The sequence below is a fragment of the Heteronotia binoei genome, chromosome 12, assembly GCF_032191835.1.
Source record: "Heteronotia binoei isolate CCM8104 ecotype False Entrance Well chromosome 12, APGP_CSIRO_Hbin_v1, whole genome shotgun sequence".
NCBI classification, from domain to species: Eukaryota; Metazoa; Chordata; class Lepidosauria; order Squamata; family Gekkonidae; genus Heteronotia; species Heteronotia binoei.
The window spans coordinates 61,519,115-61,537,346 of NC_083234.1; the positions used below are offsets into that span (position 1 = coordinate 61,519,115).

Genomic DNA, 18,232 nt, shown 5'->3' on the forward strand with positions numbered 1-18,232 from the left:
ACTATTTATTTATTTATATTTAATTTGTACCCCGCCCTCCCCGCCAAAGGCAGGCTCAGGGCGGCTCACAGATTAGGGGTCAAGCAATCAGATTTGCTTGACCGGACATAGGGTTGCCAAGTCCAATTCAAGAAATATCTGGGGACTTTGGGGGTGGAGCCAGGAGACTTTGGGGGTGGAGCCAGGAGACATTAGGGGTGGAGCCAAGATCAAGGCTGTGACAAGCAGAATTGAATTCCAAAGGGAGTTCTGGCCATCACATTTAAAGTGACAGCACACCTTTTCAATTCCTTCCTTCCATAGGAAATAATGAAGGATAGGGGCACCTTCTTTTGGGGCTCATAGAATTGGACCCCCTGGTCCAACCTGCTGTTTTTATACCTTACTTCACATTCAAAATGGCAAAAATAGCTATTAAAATAGTTTCTAGCAATCTTGTGACACTCTATAAAGGAAAAGCTCCTCTACTGTGAATGTGAAACAAGAACTCTGAGGGCACAAAATAGGGCACAGACTATTTTCATATAACTCTTCATTTACATATATGTCAAGCTAAAGTTGCTTATTGCCTATTCTAATGTTAACCCCCCCCCGCCCAAATATTAACCAGCAGCTGGCAGAAAACAAACAGCCCTAATCATGCCAGAAAGAAAACATGTTTCCAAATCTAAAACTTAAAATAGCCCTTGGCCTACTATATACAGAAGGAAATATAGGAAGAGAGGCATAGTTAAATTTTAAAAGGCATTGTAGCTTCCAAACAGATCACAATCGTGTAGCACACAGAAAAAACCATAAGAGCTCTGTGTGTGTGTGTGTGTGTGTGTGCTTGGCACATACCCCCATCTAATTTCATCAAGAGACAGGCATCTGTGTTCATGGCTGACAGTCACAGATCCCAGGGACGACTGATTCCGCGCTGAGGTGCCGTGGCGAGGGCGACGACTGCGCCGAGGAAGGCGCGGGGAGCCCGGTGGAGGCGAGGAGGGGAAACTTAGGGAGCGGAGGGCGGTGCAGGGAGAGCCACCGCTGAGGAAGCCAGGGAGGCAGGTCATAGCCCCGGGGACTCTGGAACGTCCTGCGGGCGCCGGAGCCGCCACAGACCGAGGCCAGGCAGCCGCGAGCTGGCCGACCCGCCTTCCCTCAGCCTGCGCCTCAACGGCATGGCGCTCTCTCTCCAACAGAGCCTCAGCCACTGCGCATGCGACAGAAACCTGCGCGTGCCGCTTCACACACGCACGCACACCTCTTCCTCAGAACTTCCTTCTGCAGAGTCAGATTCGTTTCTGAATCTGCAGAAGGCGCCGTTTCCCTCCCCTCCCCTCCCCCCGCTGCCGTTTTGGGGGGGAGCGGGGGAAGAGACTGGAAAACCTGGCGTCTCCCGCCAGAGCGGGAGGATTGGGACCCCTAGGACCGGACAAGATAAAAACAGCAATACAAACGTAAAAACATAAGAATAATTATTAAAAACACTGACAGGTGCTAGCACAGTAATTTCAGACAGCAGTTAAAATTCTAATGATGGTAAATAGCTAGTTGGTCGATATTAGGTGTTCTAAGACGGACGCAGGGTCGCCATAACGTGGTGAGATAGATCATAAGTAGTATTTACGGGCCTGTTCCGTTGCTATAGGTGTTACCTTTAAGAGAAGGCATGGTGGAAGAGTGCCGTTTTGCAGGCCCTGTGGAACTGTGAAAACTTTCGCAGGGCCCTGACTTCCTCCGGCAACTCATTCTACCAGCAACGGAAAAGGTCCTGGCTCTTGTTGATTTAAGCCTAACTTCTCTGATGCCGTGAACTGTCAACAGATTTAGAGACCCAGACCGAAGTGCTCACTGGGGCATATACAGGATAAGGTATGCAGGACCCTGGCCATATAGGGCTTTAAAGGTATTGACCAGCACCTTGAAGCGAATCCGGTACATTATCGATAGCCAGTGCAGTGCTTTCAACACAGGCTGAATGTGTTCTCGTAAAGGAATTCCCATTAACAGCCTGGCTGCGGCATTCTGCACTAGCTGGAGTCACCGGATTTGGGACAAGGGCAGCCCCATGTAGAGGGCATTGCAGTAATCCAGTCTGTGGAAGTGAGTTCCGTATTTGTGGTGGGTTGTGGGGTTTTTTGTTTTGTTTTTGTCTAAAAAATACTTTTTTTCTATTTGTCCTGATTGTGCTGACAATCAATTTCACTGGGGGCTCTTTGATTGTTTTGTATGCTAGGAAAGGGAAAAATTACTTTCTATACTTTCCCCCAGATTGTTCATCACTTTGTAAAGGACTAGCATGCAACCCCTTAGTCATTTTGCAGGTGTTGATATTGTTTATTCTTTTAGCTTAGCCCTCTTTCTGATATGCTATTGCACACAATATTTAACCCTTTCTCCCTCTACTGTTGTCTGTATAAGTCCCTCCATCAGCTGCTGTTTGCTAAGAGGCATCAGGTGTAATGCAGCCACCTAAACCTCCCTGGGCAACAACTAGCACCTAGAAGGGGCAACTGAGAAGAGGAAAATGGTACACAAGAAGAAAAGTTAAGCATCCCAACCTCCTATGCCCTTTCCAGCTCCAATTAGCAGTATGTCTGGAAGGTACATGGATCTCCTGGCATAAGGTGTCCTTTGGCCCTTTGATATTCAGCATGTAGAGGATCGAGGCTTTTTTTGTAGCAGGAAGTCCTTTGCATATTAGGCCACACCCGTGATGCAGCCAATCCTCCAAGAGTTTACAGGGCTCTTAGTACAGGGCCTACTGTAAACTCCAGGAGGATTGGCTGCATCAGGGGGTGTAGCCTAATATGCAAAGGACTTCCTGCTACAAAAAAAGCCCTGTAGAACAGGAATATCAAACTCATTTATTATGAGGGACGGATCCAACATAAATGTGACCTTGTCAGGCCAGGCCATGAGTGTCATAAAATGTAATGCCAGGTAGCGGAGATATAAGCTTTATAAAGAAAACCGACAAACACAAAGATTTTAAAAACTTAAAATAAAGCATGCTTAAAACATTAGCACTTGTTGGTCTTAAAGGTGCCTTCTTTGTACCTCTCTCATGTGATCCAGGGAGCTGGGCAAAGGAAGCGCTGGCTCTTTCCTTCCTTCCCCAGGGGACCAGGAGCGGGGGGGACCTCAGCCAATAGAAGGAAGAGAGGCTTGACTCAGTAACTCTGCTGTGCAATTGAGAGAGCCTAGCAAAGCAAGCTATGCCTCCCACCTTCCTCCCTAAGGAAGGAGCCTCAGCCAATGGAGAAAATAGAGACTTTGCTCTGTAGTTCTTGTGCTATTGAGCACACCTGGCAAGGCAAGCTGTGCTGCAGAAGGAAGCAAGAGAGAGAGAAGGAAGGAAGCAGATAACTGCCAGTTGCTTGGGGGCCTGATAGGAGTCCTCTGGGGGCCTGATTCGCCCCCCGGGCTGCATGATTGACACCCTTGCTTGTAGAGGATATTATAATTTGGAATTAGAGAAGTGATAAATGGGGTGTGAAAGCAGGCCATACTTTCAGTGACTGTGGTTCCTTTGATTTCTTTCCAGCACTTCCTCCCGTATGTATCACTCCAGCTTTTCACAACCCTTGGTTCACACAGCGCGGAGGGATCGGTACAGAGATTGGAGGAAGCCAGGCCGTATCCTCAGAAAGGTGTGAAGGCCTCTCTTGAGTCTACCAAGAGGCTCAGCCAAGCGCTGGACCACAAAGGATGCTGCACCCCTTGGAAGCTTCCAGATGGACCCTGACCACTTGCCTTCTGTCTTGCAGTAACTAAGGAGGAAAGATCTTTTGGACGACATGTGCTTGTTAGAGCTCCATTATGGTCTCTTCTTACAAAGAGTAACCAAGTTCAATTGTTATCAGCCAGCTGAGTCTAGGAGAGGAAAGAGAGAAACTTAGGAGAGAGAAACTGCAGCAAAGGGACTGTGGCCCCTAGACGTTTAAGAGGCACAGGGGGCTCTTCATTTCTGCAGGCTGAAGCCCTGGTGAGAGTATTCTGGAGAAGCCTTCATGCCTGGTTGCTCTGGTCTCCCTTGCTCTACATCTGGGCCGGATGATCTGGCACATAGACAGGGACAGAAAGAGAAACTGAACCCTTGCAGGAGGTGAAATGAAAGTCAGTCTGACCTCATTTGGTGTCTGGTTGAAGAAGTGACCAGATGCAGTGGAGGGGAAATCTCAAGTGACATTTGGCATAAATGCAAAGTGTGTGGAAATCAAAATGTGAATCTACAGTCTTAAATGTTGGTGCTTTTATTTCAAATTGAATTTATTTCTTAGCATATGCATCTACTGCCTCTCAGACTGGAGGGGGACTTTCAAGGTAGCTAACAAAAAAAATTAGACTCATAAACGAAAACAGTCATATTCAAATATGAATGCTTAACAAAGCACTCTCTGTGTATCTTATTCTGAATTTGGCCCTAAAGGGCAGATTTAAAAAAAATGATGATGAGCTAAATACCAAGTAAACTATGTAAAGAATGGGGGGACCTTTCTGAAAAACTAGGGAAAGCCCCAGGTAATATTTCCTCTAAGCTGCGGGGGCTTGTGAGCAAAAATTCTAATTTATGAGCCAAAAGAACTACTGGATAGGTGCTTCCGGAATTCAGATTGTAATCTGGATAAATTACAGGTTGTAATTTTGGATAAACATGGAGCAGAGGTCGACCAGTGGCTTTTAGCCACAGTGTATTGTTGGAACTCTCTGTCTGGGGCAGTGATGCTCTGTATTCTTGGTGCATGGAGGGGGGCACAGTGGGAGGGCTTCTAGTGTCCTGGCCCCACTGATGGACCTCCTGATGGCACCTGGTTTTTTGGTCACTATATGACACAGAGTGTTGGACTGGATGGGCCATTGGCCTGATCCAACATGGCTTCTCATGTTCTTATATTCTTATGATCTTACTAACATTAAAGTTGTGAGTGAGCCTAATGTCATTATTGTGTACATTAATTTTTAATAAGATTATGGATTTGTAGGAAAATTTGAAAAGTTAAACTTTTTTTTTTAAAGGAGAAGTGATGTCTGCACATGCACAGGCATTGCAACTCAAACAAAAAATGTTAACTGAGATCTCACAGGTTCTCAGTCTGCCTTGTGGAGTGGTCAGGGGACCCTTTCTAACTGGGCATCTTCCAAAAAAAGAGGGGGGAAAGGGAAAGGGGATTGGGCAGGGAGGAGGCGGAGGCAGTATGAAAGGAGGAGCCAGAGGAAGCAAGAGGAGGAAGAAGTGAGGGAGGCAAAGGTGGCAATGGAGGACATGGTGGGCAAGGAGGTGGCAGCACCATACAGAAGAAGTGGGGACCACTGAGAGGAAGGGATTCCCACCCCCAACCATGTGTTCCGCATGGGTTCCCTATTTGTGCAATTAAAAAAACAATGGAAATACATTTAAATTTGTTAAAAGGAAATGGGGGGAAATGTCTTCCCTTGCCACCTAAAAGACAGCACCCTTACATTTTGCTTTGGAAACTAAATTGCAACCTGAATTCTGGTAGCACCTTGGAGACAAATAGATTTATTGTGGCATAAACTTTCATGGATTGAGCCTACTTTGGCAGTGGATTGTCCTAGTCCCCCTAAAGCGTCTTCCAAAACAAAGGTCTTGTGGGGCCACAGCTACGGACTAATGACTACAGACTACAACAGACTAAAATGACTACCCCAATAGTTTGCATGTAGCTACTGCGCATCAGGCCAGCACAGGTCAGAATTGCAGCTAACAGGAGGAGCTGTCTGCAGTGGAGGAGTAGGTATAAATGTGCTGACCCCACTCCTGCCTATGCATGATTGTTGGCCTGTGAGCATGCTGTCTATGCATGTACAAAAGTATACATTCCGTCTTCGAAATCAGTGTGCATCATGTCAGCTGCAGAAGACTAGTGGGCCTTGAACTAGCAAGTTGAGGGGTAGGGGGCAGGGATTCAGCATATGAACCACCACCTAACTTTAGCCAAATGTGAAAACTTCATGGAGATCAGTGTTCCCTGTAAGCTGAGTTAGTGTGAGCTAGTTCACAGCTTTTAGCCTCCAGCTCATTTTTGTCTTAACTCAGGAAGGATGACCCCCCAGAACACAATAATTTATACAGTAGCTCACGACTTCAATGCCAGTAGCCCACAACTTTAAAACCAGTAGCTCACAACTTTAATACCAGAGAGCCAGTTTGGTATAGCGGTTAAGTACGTTGACTCTTATCTGGGAGAACCAGGTTTGATTCCCCACTCCTCCACTTGCACCTGCTGGAATGGCCTTAGGTTAGCCATAGCTTTGGCAGGGGTTGTCCTTAGGCTTGCCAATCCCCAGGTCCCAGCGGGAGTTCTTCCGCTTTCGCAGGCTCCTTCCCGCCCCCAGTCAACTGGCAGGCAGGGGGAAGCCCCTCCCCCACAGGACCATGTGCCTTCGGAGGCTTCAGTCTCCATTCCTCTTGGGATGGTGTGTCTGTGTTACTTGGAAGAAGTTAGCAGCAACTCGTGAGTAGAGAGGCCACTCCCTTGCTTCAGAGTCGTCAGAAACGGCAGGGGGTGGGGAGGGAAACATCTGCTGAGCACTTTATTATTCCCTATGTGGAGATCGATTCTCATAGGGTGTAATGGAGAATTGATCTGGAGGTTTCGGGGGCTCTGGGGGAGCTGCTTTTTGAGGTAGAGGCACCAAATTTTCAGTATAGTATCTAGTGCCTCTCCCCAAAGTACCCCCCAAGTTTCAAAATGATTGGACCAGGGGGTCCAATTCTATGAGCCCCAAAAGAAGGCGCCCCTATCCTTCATTATTTCCTATGGAAGGAAGATATTTAAAAAGGTGTGCTGTCCCTTTAAATGTGATGGCCAGAACTCCCTTGGAGTTCAATTATACTTGTCACACCCTTGTTCCTGGCTCCACCCCCAAAGTCTCCTGGCTCCACCCCCAAAGTCCCCAGATATTTCTTGAATTGGACTTGGCAACCCTAGTTGTCCTTGAAAGGGCAGCTGCTGTGAGAGCCCTCTCAGCCCCACCCACCTCACAGGGTGTCTGTTGTGGGGGGAGAAGATATAGGAGATTGCAAGCCGCTCTGAGTCTCTGATTCAGAGAGAAGTGGGGTATAAATCTGCAATTCTTCTTCTTCACAAAGTTGAATTTTTGCTCACAAGACTCTGCAGCTTAGAGGGAACACTGATGGAGACCATACTCTGCAGCAATAGGTCAAAGTGAGTCTGGTCAAGTTTACTTCCTTGCCTTCCGATTCTTAATTTCACAGGAATTGTGACTCATTGAGCTGTATACAATACAACACCCATGTAGGCTGGGTTTTTTTTTACCAACCCAGACAGATGGAAAAAATAGGAGATGCTTTGCTCTGCTGCTGGGCCACTATTAGTGATGTGCAGAAAGTTCACAATGTTTCTAGTATAGATTTTTGCTGCTCAAAGGATTCATTTTAATTACAAGTTGGGCATCCTTGCATTGAAACTCTTGCTCTGTTCAAAACCAGACATGTTCTGAGGTGATGCCCCACTTTGGCATCTGAATAGTTGCATTTATCAGACCAGGCAGCTGAAGCCAGTTACGACTGCAGATGCTCAAACATGTGCCAATCTGGATCACAGTCGGTGAACAGGAAGCAAGTTTTACATTGATCAGTTGGGTGACTGAAAAGTTCAAGCCTGCATCAAGTTAGTTTTCACATTCTACTGTGAAAACGGCACTGTTTTATGCATGCAACTTCTCACACAGCCTAATGGGAGTCCTAATCCCCCCTCCCCGACCTGTTGTTGCTGCAACCAACATTGAGCAAATCAGTCAGTCACAATGATACACAAATGCTGTATTTTTGTAAAAAAAAGTCTTGCCATCTGGTGCTTAAGAAAGTCCACATTAATGTTATTTCTCATTTTTTGCATTGCCTTTTGGGAGGCATGGTCCACCTTCACCCATCATTTAAGTAACATGACCCTGAATAGAATTATTTCCCCCCTGTGCACAGATACAAAAGATGAAACTCTGCCACTGTTAGGAAATGAGACTCCACCACCACTGATGCCGTGCAGCTGCAAAGCTGTTCGACAATCATTCAAGGCAAAGAGCAGACAGGAGAGCAGATGGGAAATTTGGCGCATGGGTGATTATGGCTTTTGAAGATGGTGTGTTCACCAGTCAAGCCTGTTTGCTGTGACTAGCAATAGTTGCTATTGCCGGCATATGCTCTGAACATGATTATTTTCACTCCTCTCTGTGAGGAACTATCTTTCCTTCCTGATAGCATGTCTTGGAGGTTTTCAGCATGACATGGTAGTTCACAGAAGTCTGGCCTTGTTCTGTCTACATTCCAGCAACCTAATCATCCTGATGGAAGTGTCATGCAGTTGCTTATGCAAAGTACTGCTGCCTACTGGCCCCTTCTCTGCAGTTCCCAAAATGCATTGCAAGAATATGCATGTGTCAAAATATTACAAATCACTAATACTTATGATTCCTCCCAAGAGAAATAATTTATGCAGAAGAAAATTCACCCATCACAATGCCCATACATAGCTGATTACATTTGGTTTGGTGGACAGGTGCACAGTTGTACAGGTGCATTCTACCTTCTTTTCCCCCTCCCTCAAAACCTTCCACTATGGCCATTCTCCAGGAGCAGCTCATGGTGGACTGAGTGACACAAAACACACATTTGTGCAACAGTATTGTTCAAGTGGTGCAGTGGCACACAGTGCATTGGAAAGTCACATTGTCATGAGAGGTTGAAAGGAAATCAAATGAAGACTCAAAGTGGCTGCCACCCACTACCCCTAAATGCAGAAACCAGGTAAGTTCCAAACATAGCAAGCACATTCAAGTCTCCAGATGATGATCATCTGTTTTCAGTTTTCCTTTTGATCAGTGGTGGTGAGTATGAGTTGTAGCAAGCCCACATCCCTATTATAAGGCTCACTTCTGCTTTGGCCTGTTGCCCAGTTCCCAGAAGAAGTGGAATTGGGTGTTAGGACAACCAATGAATTAAAATCAGGGAACTGAAATGAAGGCAGAGATCCTGACAAAAAAAAACCCAGAAGACTTTGGTAAAGCCAACCTCAGTGGTCCCTCTTCTTCTTTTACCTTGTAGCAACAGACAGCAATAAAATAGTCAATGAAAAGACACCTAACTGGAATGAGAGGGGAGCAGTGTAAAGAGTGGCATGGCCTCCTGAGCAATACCAGGTGGGAGCAGGGATCCCCCAATTTCAAGGGTTCCTGTCCTCTGCTGGCCAGCTTGTTGGTGGGGGGGGGGAAGCCCTATCTCAACAGCCATGAGCCCACGGGACATCCCCAACATGATGTCACATGGCAACACTCTGGTATTTTGAGTGTTGCCGCAGGATGTCCCCAGTAGGATGATGTCACTCCCATATGACATCATCACATCAGGGACATCACACATGGTATTTCTTATGGGTGGATAGGAGCTGTGGGATACGAAAGAATCATACAAATGTGGCAGAAAGAGCTCAGTCTGAGTGGACTGAAATACTGACGTTTGTATCTATATAATATGTTATCAGCCATGTGTGTCCCCCATCTGCACACAGCTACATCTGCAGACTGAAACCACATTGAGGCTAAACAGATTTTTCAGAAAATTTGGGGCACTCCTCAGCTTTGCAGAAACGTGAAAAAAAATGTTTAAATACATGGTGTGAGGTTTAAATCCCCCAAAAGCAAGGCTTTCTTTGTAGCAGGAGCTCCTTTGCATATTAGGCCACACACCCCTGATGTAGTTAATCCTCCGAGAGCTTACAGTCGGCCCTGTACAAAGAGCCCTGTAAGCTCTTGGGGGATTGGCTACATCAGGGGTGTGTGGCCTAATATGCAAAGGAGCTCCTGCTATAAAAAAAGCCCTGCCCAAAAGTGAAGCAAAAAGTCAAAGTAAGCACTTACTCAGGCAGTCAGCAGCAGGACAGGGAAACCACACTGGGTTCGGTGGCAGCACCACAGCCAGGGAGCCCTTACTGGGCCCAAGGTCATCAGCTGCACAGCCCAGGAGCCCTGAGGAGGAAGAGACTCTTATATCCCACTCTTCACTCAGAGTCTCAGAGCAGCTTACAATTTCCCTTCCCTTCCTCTCCCCACAACAAACATTGCATAAGGTAGGTGGGGCTGAGAGAGCTCTGAGAAAATTGCTCTTGAGAGGAACAGCTCTGAGACAGCTGTGAATGACCTGACCTGAGATCACCCAGCTGGGTTTATGTCGAGGAGTGGGGAATCAAACCCAGTTCTCCAGATTAGAGTCTACCACTCTTAACCACTACACCAAACTGGTTCTCCAAAATGGAGGGATTCACCCAATCTCGACTAACGCTGTGCTCTGGGCGATGTACAGCATAGTTAAGAAATACAAACATTTAAAACCAGCAAAATCAATTAAAATAACAATTATAAATCTTGATGGTGTCCAATTTAAGTTTTTCAATTTCAGATTTCTGGACCCAGCATCAAGGAGGGGACATTTGAGGGGTGGGAGAGGTGCCAGCTCAGCAACTGTCACTGTCCTTAATTGAAAGCCTGGCAGAACATCTCTGACTTAGTGGTCCTGCAGAACTGTAAAAGATCTTGCAGGGCCCTTATATTTTCTGGCAGAGAGTTCCACCAGGTCAGGGTCAGGACTGAAAAGTCCTGGCCCTCTTCGAGGACGGTCTGACCTCTTTAGGGCCAGGGATCACCAGTAAGTTTTGACGGGTAGAGTGTAATGCTCTTCCAGGGACATAATGGAGGAGGTAGTCCTGTAGATACATCGGTCCCAGACCACTCAAGGCCTTAAAGGTCATAACCAAAACCTTGACTCAGTGCTCAACCAGAAGCCAGTGTAACCTGCAGATAGCTGCAATTATGACAGAACAGCCTTAAGATGATTAGGGTTTGTAGAATCTTTCGGGATCAAGTGCCGTGTTCTACTGGAGAAAGTTTTCCTTCCAGACGTTTCGTTCTCAGCTGCGGAGAACATCCTCAGTGGCGTTGCAGCCGGAGCAGGCGCTCAGACCTTCTTGGCTGCTGTGCATCAAGTGGAATGCTGTTCATTGAGACCACTCAATGCACAGCAGCCAAGAAGGTCTGAGCGCCTGCTCCGGCTGCAACGCCACTGAGGATGTTCTCCGCAGCTGCGAACGAAACGTCTGGAAGGAAAACTTTCTCCAGTAGAACACGGCACTTGATCCTGAAAGATTCTACAAACCCTAATGATGTTACCAGCCGTGAAAACCTGAAATCTTTGATAGCCTTAAGATGATCGACATTTTGCTTCATGAAGATTGTCAAAAATAAATCAAAATGTGTCCAGGGAATTGTTGGCTTAGCTCAAAGTGCAGATTTTCACCATCATGCTGCCAAACCTGTATTTCCTAGAAAATGTTATTGAAAACAATTATTGAAATATGAATCTGGCAGTATTCTTGCTAAAAAAGGCTGTGTGTTCAACTACCATACCGTGAACGGAAGTTAAATCTTTTAATGATAGTCAGAATCACGTTTGCATGCCATTGGAAACTACAACCTTTGCCTAGTAAGTTTTTGATCTAATCTGACAATTCTGTAATTATGATATTGTTTTGTTTGGATGTGGTTTATTTAATGTTGCCGTAAAGTTTTAGGGTTGTAAGCCTCCCTGAGCCCGCTTGCGGGATACAAATTGAAAAATAATTAAATTAAATCAGTGGGGAGCCCACAAGACTCACTGAGGGAAGGGAAATCCTCTCCTCCCACCCACTCAGCAGCTCCCATTCCTCCCTTGCCTGCTCACTTCCATTGCTCATGTCAGGGGGCAGGGCCAGATTTCACTCCTCCTCCACCATCACTGCTACCTCTGCAGCTCATTCTGGGGGACGGGGTGTGCCAGTGGTAGCTCCTGCTCCTTCCCTGCCCACCAACTTACCATGCCACCTCCTCTGCTGTTCACACAGGTGGCAAAGTCTCCTGCTCCTTTTCGGCCCACTCACACTGCTGCTCGTGCTCCTTCCCCACCCATATGGGTTCTTTTTCTAGAAGGAGCTCCACTGCATATTAGGCCATGCCCCCCCCCCCCCCGATGTAGCCAATCCTCCAAGAGCTTAGAGGGCTCTTAGTACAGGGCCAACTGTAAGCTCCAGGAGGATTGGCTACATCAGGGGCCATGGCCTAATATGCAGAGGAGCTCCTGCTAGAGTCAGGGAGAAGTATCACCATCACTTCCATGGCTCATGAGGCAGTGGGGGGCTGGTGGTAATTCACACTACTATTCCTTAGCGTCTTCCAGATATGCTCCTCCATTTGCTGCCTCTATCACAAGGGGAAGGGAAAAGATCTTCTGTTTGTGGGAGATTTAAATCCCCTCTATTTTTTTTTTATATTTTCAGCTTCTTCTACAAACCTGAAGATGCCCTCAAGTTTCTAAAAAGATCTCTTTCTCTCTACATGGCCCTGATCTGCTGATGTAAGTATCCTCAGATAGGACCATGTTGAGAATTTAATATAATGATGGTTGTCAAACGCTGAAGAAATGATGACAGCCATGTTAACAGCCATGTAAAATTATTTTTTTATGCTCTGATATAGGTTGACTTTTAATCTGCTGAGTAGAAGAGGATTTATGCAAATGTTAGAAAAGGGAGTTTGTATGTTCAGCTTAATAAAAACCAGTGAATTAGGCATGCCTCTTTTGATGGACTCTAACTTCTGCAACAGTTCTTAGAATAGACTATTTCTACTCATCTCAAAGGGCAAGTAAAGCTAATAAGTTTCCACCTTTGGTTTTTTGTCTGAGGTTGTCTTTTTTCAAAAAGCTCTCTAAAGAGGGAAGCGGGCATGCACAGATAATGTGCAAAGAACAGCATACAGCAGTGTTTCCCTTTTGAAGGGTTGTGACCCGGTACTGGGCCACGGAAGCCTCACTACCAGGTCACAAGAAAAGCCAAAGCTAGCCCCGCCCCATCTCTGTGCTGTGCAGAGAGGAGCTGGGCTGCCTCTCCTTCCTTCTCCCCCACTCCCAGTGTTTGAGAGAAAAGCTAGCATCCACTGGCACTTTAGACCCATGAAGTGTTCTTCAAGGTATGAGTTTTCATGTGCCTTGCAGTATGTTCTTTTGGGGAGATTTCTCCGAGAGGCCTGGGCGGCAAAGAAGGCTGTGTGTGGTTTTTTTTTCAGCCGGGAGGGGCGGGGAGTGAGCATTCCAGTAGCTATTTTTTTTTTTTTTACCAAACGACCCCTGGGCAGAATTTTTGCTGGCTGAGGTCATCTGATGGTGAGGAAGGCTTTTTTTCCCCTTTGCCCCTCTTCCTTCCCCTTCCTTCCTTCCTTCCTTCCTTCCTTCCTTCCTTCCTTCCTTCCTTCCTTCCTTCCTTCCTTCCTTCCTTCCTTCCTTCCTCCTCTCTCTTCTTTCTTTCTTTCTTTCTTTCTTTCTTTCTTTCTTTCTTTCTTTCTTTCTTTCTTTCTTTCTTTCTTTCTTTCTTTCTTTCTTGGTGCTGGAAGGGGGGGAAGCAACAGTGGGAGGGCTTCTAGTGCCCTGGCCTCACTGCTGGACATTCTGGTGCTTTTTGGGCATTGTATGAGGGTTTTTGGCCTGGATAGTCCATTTGCCTGATCCAACATAGCTCCTTTTATGTTTATGTTCTGTCTTTCCTTTCCTTTCCATTTCATTCTTTCCCCTTCTCTTTCTTTCCTTCCATTTTTGATGGATGAAACTTTTCTGTTCATCATACTGTTGTTGCAGACATAGGAGCTCTGCCAATGAAAAGTTGGCACCCCTAGTTGTAGCCAGGTGGCCTTCTATGAGATTTCTGTGTGAGTGAGATTAAGAAGTGTGGGCCAGAAAGAGATTATTGGAGATTACTGCGGTATATCTCAACAGCACTGGAAGAGATGGTACTATGAACTTGGCACCATTTTACTAGTCCTGCTTTTAACAGCCGTCTTGACACCAAAATTAAACTCCTCCTGTAGATATTAAAAAGGATGAAAGTAGTTCACTGGCTAAGTATCTGCACAACAGGTTGTTTTTAAAGGCATGGGAAACACAGCCAGTAAAAAGATGCAAGCCCCTCATAAATATCCTTTTTGAGATAACTGCAGAAAAGCTTGTATAAACTTTATATAACTTGAAATTAATTCATTAATTGCAATACAATTCTCTGCTACCTTTCACAGCAATTTCCCCGTGTTTCAACCAAAGAAAAGTATGAAAAAATAGCTGTTGAAAGATTTTCTTAAAACCAAGCAAGCTTGGTTGTAGCTTGAGACAGGGTTCCAGTAGTAGCAGCTGAAGGAAGGGCCTACTAAATGTGTCAGTATATTTTGAGGTAGAGCAGCTGCCAGGGCCCAGTGTGGGTGGTACACAGTGCTGGCATTCCTGATGGCAATGGCAACAGCACTCCCAACTGCATACACTGGCCAGTGCTGTTGTGGAAGGGGTGTGTAGGTGGTGCAGGAAATTAAACAATGGCATTAGGAGTGCTTGCAAGCTGGAGAAGAATACACAAACAAATAGGTGCACGCAGGTTTGGGGGTGAAAAGAGAGGACCGCCCACTTTCCACCCTCATTTTGGCTCAGCTTGAGTTTCAGAGAGATTTTTCTGAAAATGAATTTACTTCAGAAGAGGCAGGTTTGGGGGGAGTGCCCTGGAAGTGACATCACAGGAAAAGGTGGAGTTTTGGTTCAGTGTGCCCCAGAAGTGACATCACTTGGTCCTTGATGCCATAGAAAATGACATAATTCCTATCTTCCGGCTCCATCCCCAAAGTCTCCTGGCTCCACTCCCAAATTTTAGTGGGTCACGAAGGAGAAGTGTAAAAATAACTAGGCCACGGGAAAGAAAAATTTGGGAAACCCTGGCATAGAGGGATAATGACTGAGAGAATACTGCCTAACTATGTGAATTGCCCTGTTGGAAATGTACCTTCTGGAATGCCTCTGATATTGCTCTGATACGAAATTCAATAATCTACCTGCTGCCTCCATTCCTTCAGTCTGTATTTCTGGTTCACTGCAGACTTATGGATACCTCTTCCCAAGCATATGAAGCTGCAAAGAACAGCACCAACAGCACGGCGTGTCAGGTACAGAAGGCACATTTGGCCATTCCACTACTCCTAGGGATTCTATCTGTGGGCTGCCTGGTCTTCAACAGCATCAGCCTGTGGATCTTCTGGTTCAAACTCAAGTGCTGGAATTCCAGCATCATGCTGCAGTTCAACCTTGCCTTGGTGGATGCTACTATCCTTCCCATCACCCCTCTGATGGTGACCTATTTCATTTTTGACAATCACTGGCCCTTTGGGGAATTCCTCTGCCAGTTCCAAGGCTTCATCTTTGGCATCCACCTCTATGGCAGCATCTATTTCTTGATGCTCATCAGCGTCCACCGGTACCAAGCCATAGTCCATTACAGTGCCAAGTCCCTCTGGAGGAAAAAGACCTTCTGGAAGAAACTCATCGGGGTCTTCTGGGTCTTTCTCTTCCTACAAGGGTTGCCGTTCTTCTTCATCATCAAGACATTGGACTCAAATGGCTCTAAAAGGTGCCTTACCACCTACCAGTCAGAGCTGTCCAACACATTCCTGATCTACAGCACCATCCAGATGCTCCTTTGTTTTCTCCTACCCTTTTGCATCTCCATGGCTTCCTATGTGATGCTGGGGGCCTACATTGCCAAAATCAGCAAAGCCACTCTCCAGGGTCGAGTGATCAAAACCAAATCCATACAAATGATCACTGTTGCTCTGGTTATCTTTGCCATTTGCTTCATGCCCTACCATGTCTGCAGCACGGTGATTACCATTCTGAGACTTTATGAGATGTCATGTGAACTGCTACACCACATAGAAACCAGCTATTACATTTCTTTTGTCTTCACCATGGTCAACTGCTGCCTTGATCCTTTCATCTACAATTTTGCCAATGAGAGTTTTAACAGGTCCTTTTCCAAAACCCTAAGAAGATTCTTCTCTTCAAAATGACAAAAATGCTCCTTGGAAAAGGATCGGTAAGAGATTAAAGATGAGGAGGGAAAAAAAGCTGAGTAAAATATTAGAAAGGCTGAAGTAAGAAAATCACTTCTGTTGAATTACTCCTACGATTGGGCTTCAATGAGGGGGCCACATCTATATATCTGTCAAGTGTGAGCCAATTTGTGGCTCTCTAAATCTGCAGAATGGGTCCACATGGAAAGAAAGGAGATTTTTCTTCAAATTTGAGGGGCCTCTCAGGTTTGCAGAAAAACTTGAACACCTTTAAAAATTAAATTGTGGAGATTTAAATCCCCCAAACAATAAAGTTTTCTGCACATAGGCAGTTGGCCCAATTGCTGCAGGTGGCCATGATACAGTAGCCCTGAAAGGTCCAGTCGCTGATGTGGCAGCCCTCAGAGCAAACACAGCCCCAGTGCCCCGAAAGTAGGTCAAGGTAATGAGGGGAGAGAGAGATATGAGGGAGATTTAACACTGAGGAGGGGAAGAAATAGAGGGAGAGGACTGATAAAGAATGGGAGGCGGAGCTTGATGGAGAAGGGGGAGAAAGAGTGGGGAAGATTATCAGGGGAAATGAGAGAAATAGTGAGGCGGAAAAGACCAACAGATATGGGGAGGGGGAGAAAGAGATGTAGAATATTGACAGGGGGAAGAAATGGAGGAACACTGACGGAGAAGGGGAGGAGGGATTGACAGGAAGGGGTGTGAGAGAAAGAGAGGGGGAAATTGTTAGAGAAGGGGAAAGAAAGCAAAGGCAGGGGAGGAGATAGGAGGCACCCTCCCTGCAAGTTTCTTGCAGGTCTTCACATCACACACAAAAGAGCTTGGCACAGCCATAAGTTCAATTATGTCTACTGCTTTTTAAAAAAAAGTTTATTAGAGCTTTAATTTATATTTGGAAAAAAATATCTATCCTTGGTAGGGATACTTCTGAATTGAAATTTCTGCCTGGGTTTCGGAGTTCCAAGTTAACCTGGTCTTGTTACCGAAGTGAAACTGATGTATTAGGATTCTTCCCTTGTTTCATTTGGCTATAATGTATGTGAAGTTACACAAAGCGCTGTGTGAGAAATTTGCTTCAATGTTCTCCTCCTTCTGTTCACTTGTCCATCTCCCATCCATTACTGATACACACGTATGCATTGATAAATGCTTTGCAAACACAGTCCTGGCATAATTGAATGTATGGCTCTGTCAAGCGTTTTTTGTGTGTGGTGTTTTATATGTGCACAGGAGTGCCTGTGCACCAGCACAGAATATCTGTCTCCTGTTCCCTGGAGATTAAAGCAGCTTTAGCTTGGGAATTTTTAATCAAGGAAACGGCATGAGGGCAGAGAAGTTAACACCCCACCCCCCAAGCTGCCTTTCTCGTGGGTATCCCATGTCATGTTCTAGATCAAACTTAAAAATCATGGCAGAACAGTTTTGAATTTGTGGCAGTGTTGATATCTTAAATACACTGGACCCCAGTCTGTTTTAGGTTTTGTATGTGATTACTGGTACCTTGAATTGAGTTCATGCTATCATTCTGGAAAATATGAAGGTCATTTCAAACTACAGTTAAACTACAGATTCTTTCTGATTTGCTAATTCCAAAACTGAAAGGTTTTGAGGATCACCAATTGCATAACATTTGTCTAAGCAATGCAGGAGACTATTGCCAGACTTTTTACGGGGTGGTTTGCCATTGCCTTCCCCAGACATCTACACTTCCCCCCCAGCAAGCTGGGTACTCATTTTCCTGACCTCAGAAGGATGGAAGGCTGAGTCAACCTTGAGCCAGCTACCTGAACCTAGCTTCCAGCAGATTACACACTTCCAAACATTTCCTTCAACATATTTTGATGGCTACCAGAGAATTATCTTACACTACACACTTGATCTTAGCCAAAAGGCCGAGAAGCGAAAACCTAAAACCTGTGCAGGTGGCTGTAAAATTCAGGATCTGGTGTAATATCTATCATCTTCACCCATTATATAAAGACCCGAGAAAGATATCCTTGCCATAATTTATCTGTAAATTACTGGATTTCACAAATGGCTCCAAAATTTATCTCCTGATAGGTGTAGCTATTTTTGTAACTTAAAAAAATTTGTTTGCCAAAGCAGATGAGAAACCAGGTCTGCCATTCTATACAAACTTATAAGGAAGTAACCCCAATATAGCATTATGAGGCTTGCTTCTGGGTAAGCATTCTTATGGTTGTGCTGTAAAATGCTGAAAGACATTGGGTGCATTCACACTACAAAAATAATGCGTTTTGCAGCTGGATTTTTACTGGGTAAGAATAGCAAA

The 18,232-nt window shown here is 45.6% G+C and overlaps 1 protein-coding gene and 1 pseudogene across 1 annotated transcript; one reads left to right on the forward strand and one right to left on the reverse strand.

Moving 5' to 3' along the window:
• The first annotated feature begins 14,964 nt into the window (after positions 1 to 14,964).
• LOC132580016 (P2Y purinoceptor 2-like) lies at positions 14,965 to 15,930 on the forward strand. The gene has a single exon (XM_060250622.1). The coding sequence runs from the start codon at positions 14,965 to 14,967 to the stop codon at positions 15,925 to 15,927; it is 963 nt and encodes a 320-aa protein (XP_060106605.1). The 3' UTR covers positions 15,928 to 15,930.
• Positions 15,931 to 17,667: 1,737 nt separating this feature from the next.
• Positions 17,668 to 17,843, reverse strand: LOC132580808 (U2 spliceosomal RNA; annotated as a pseudogene).
• Positions 17,844 to 18,232: the final 389 nt, after the last annotated feature.

Bases quoted from the DNA above. Each gene is read 5' to 3' on its own strand.
- LOC132580016 (XM_060250622.1), top strand. From the start codon at position 14,965: ATGGATACCTCTTCCCAAGCATATGAAGCTGCAAAGAACAGCACCAAC.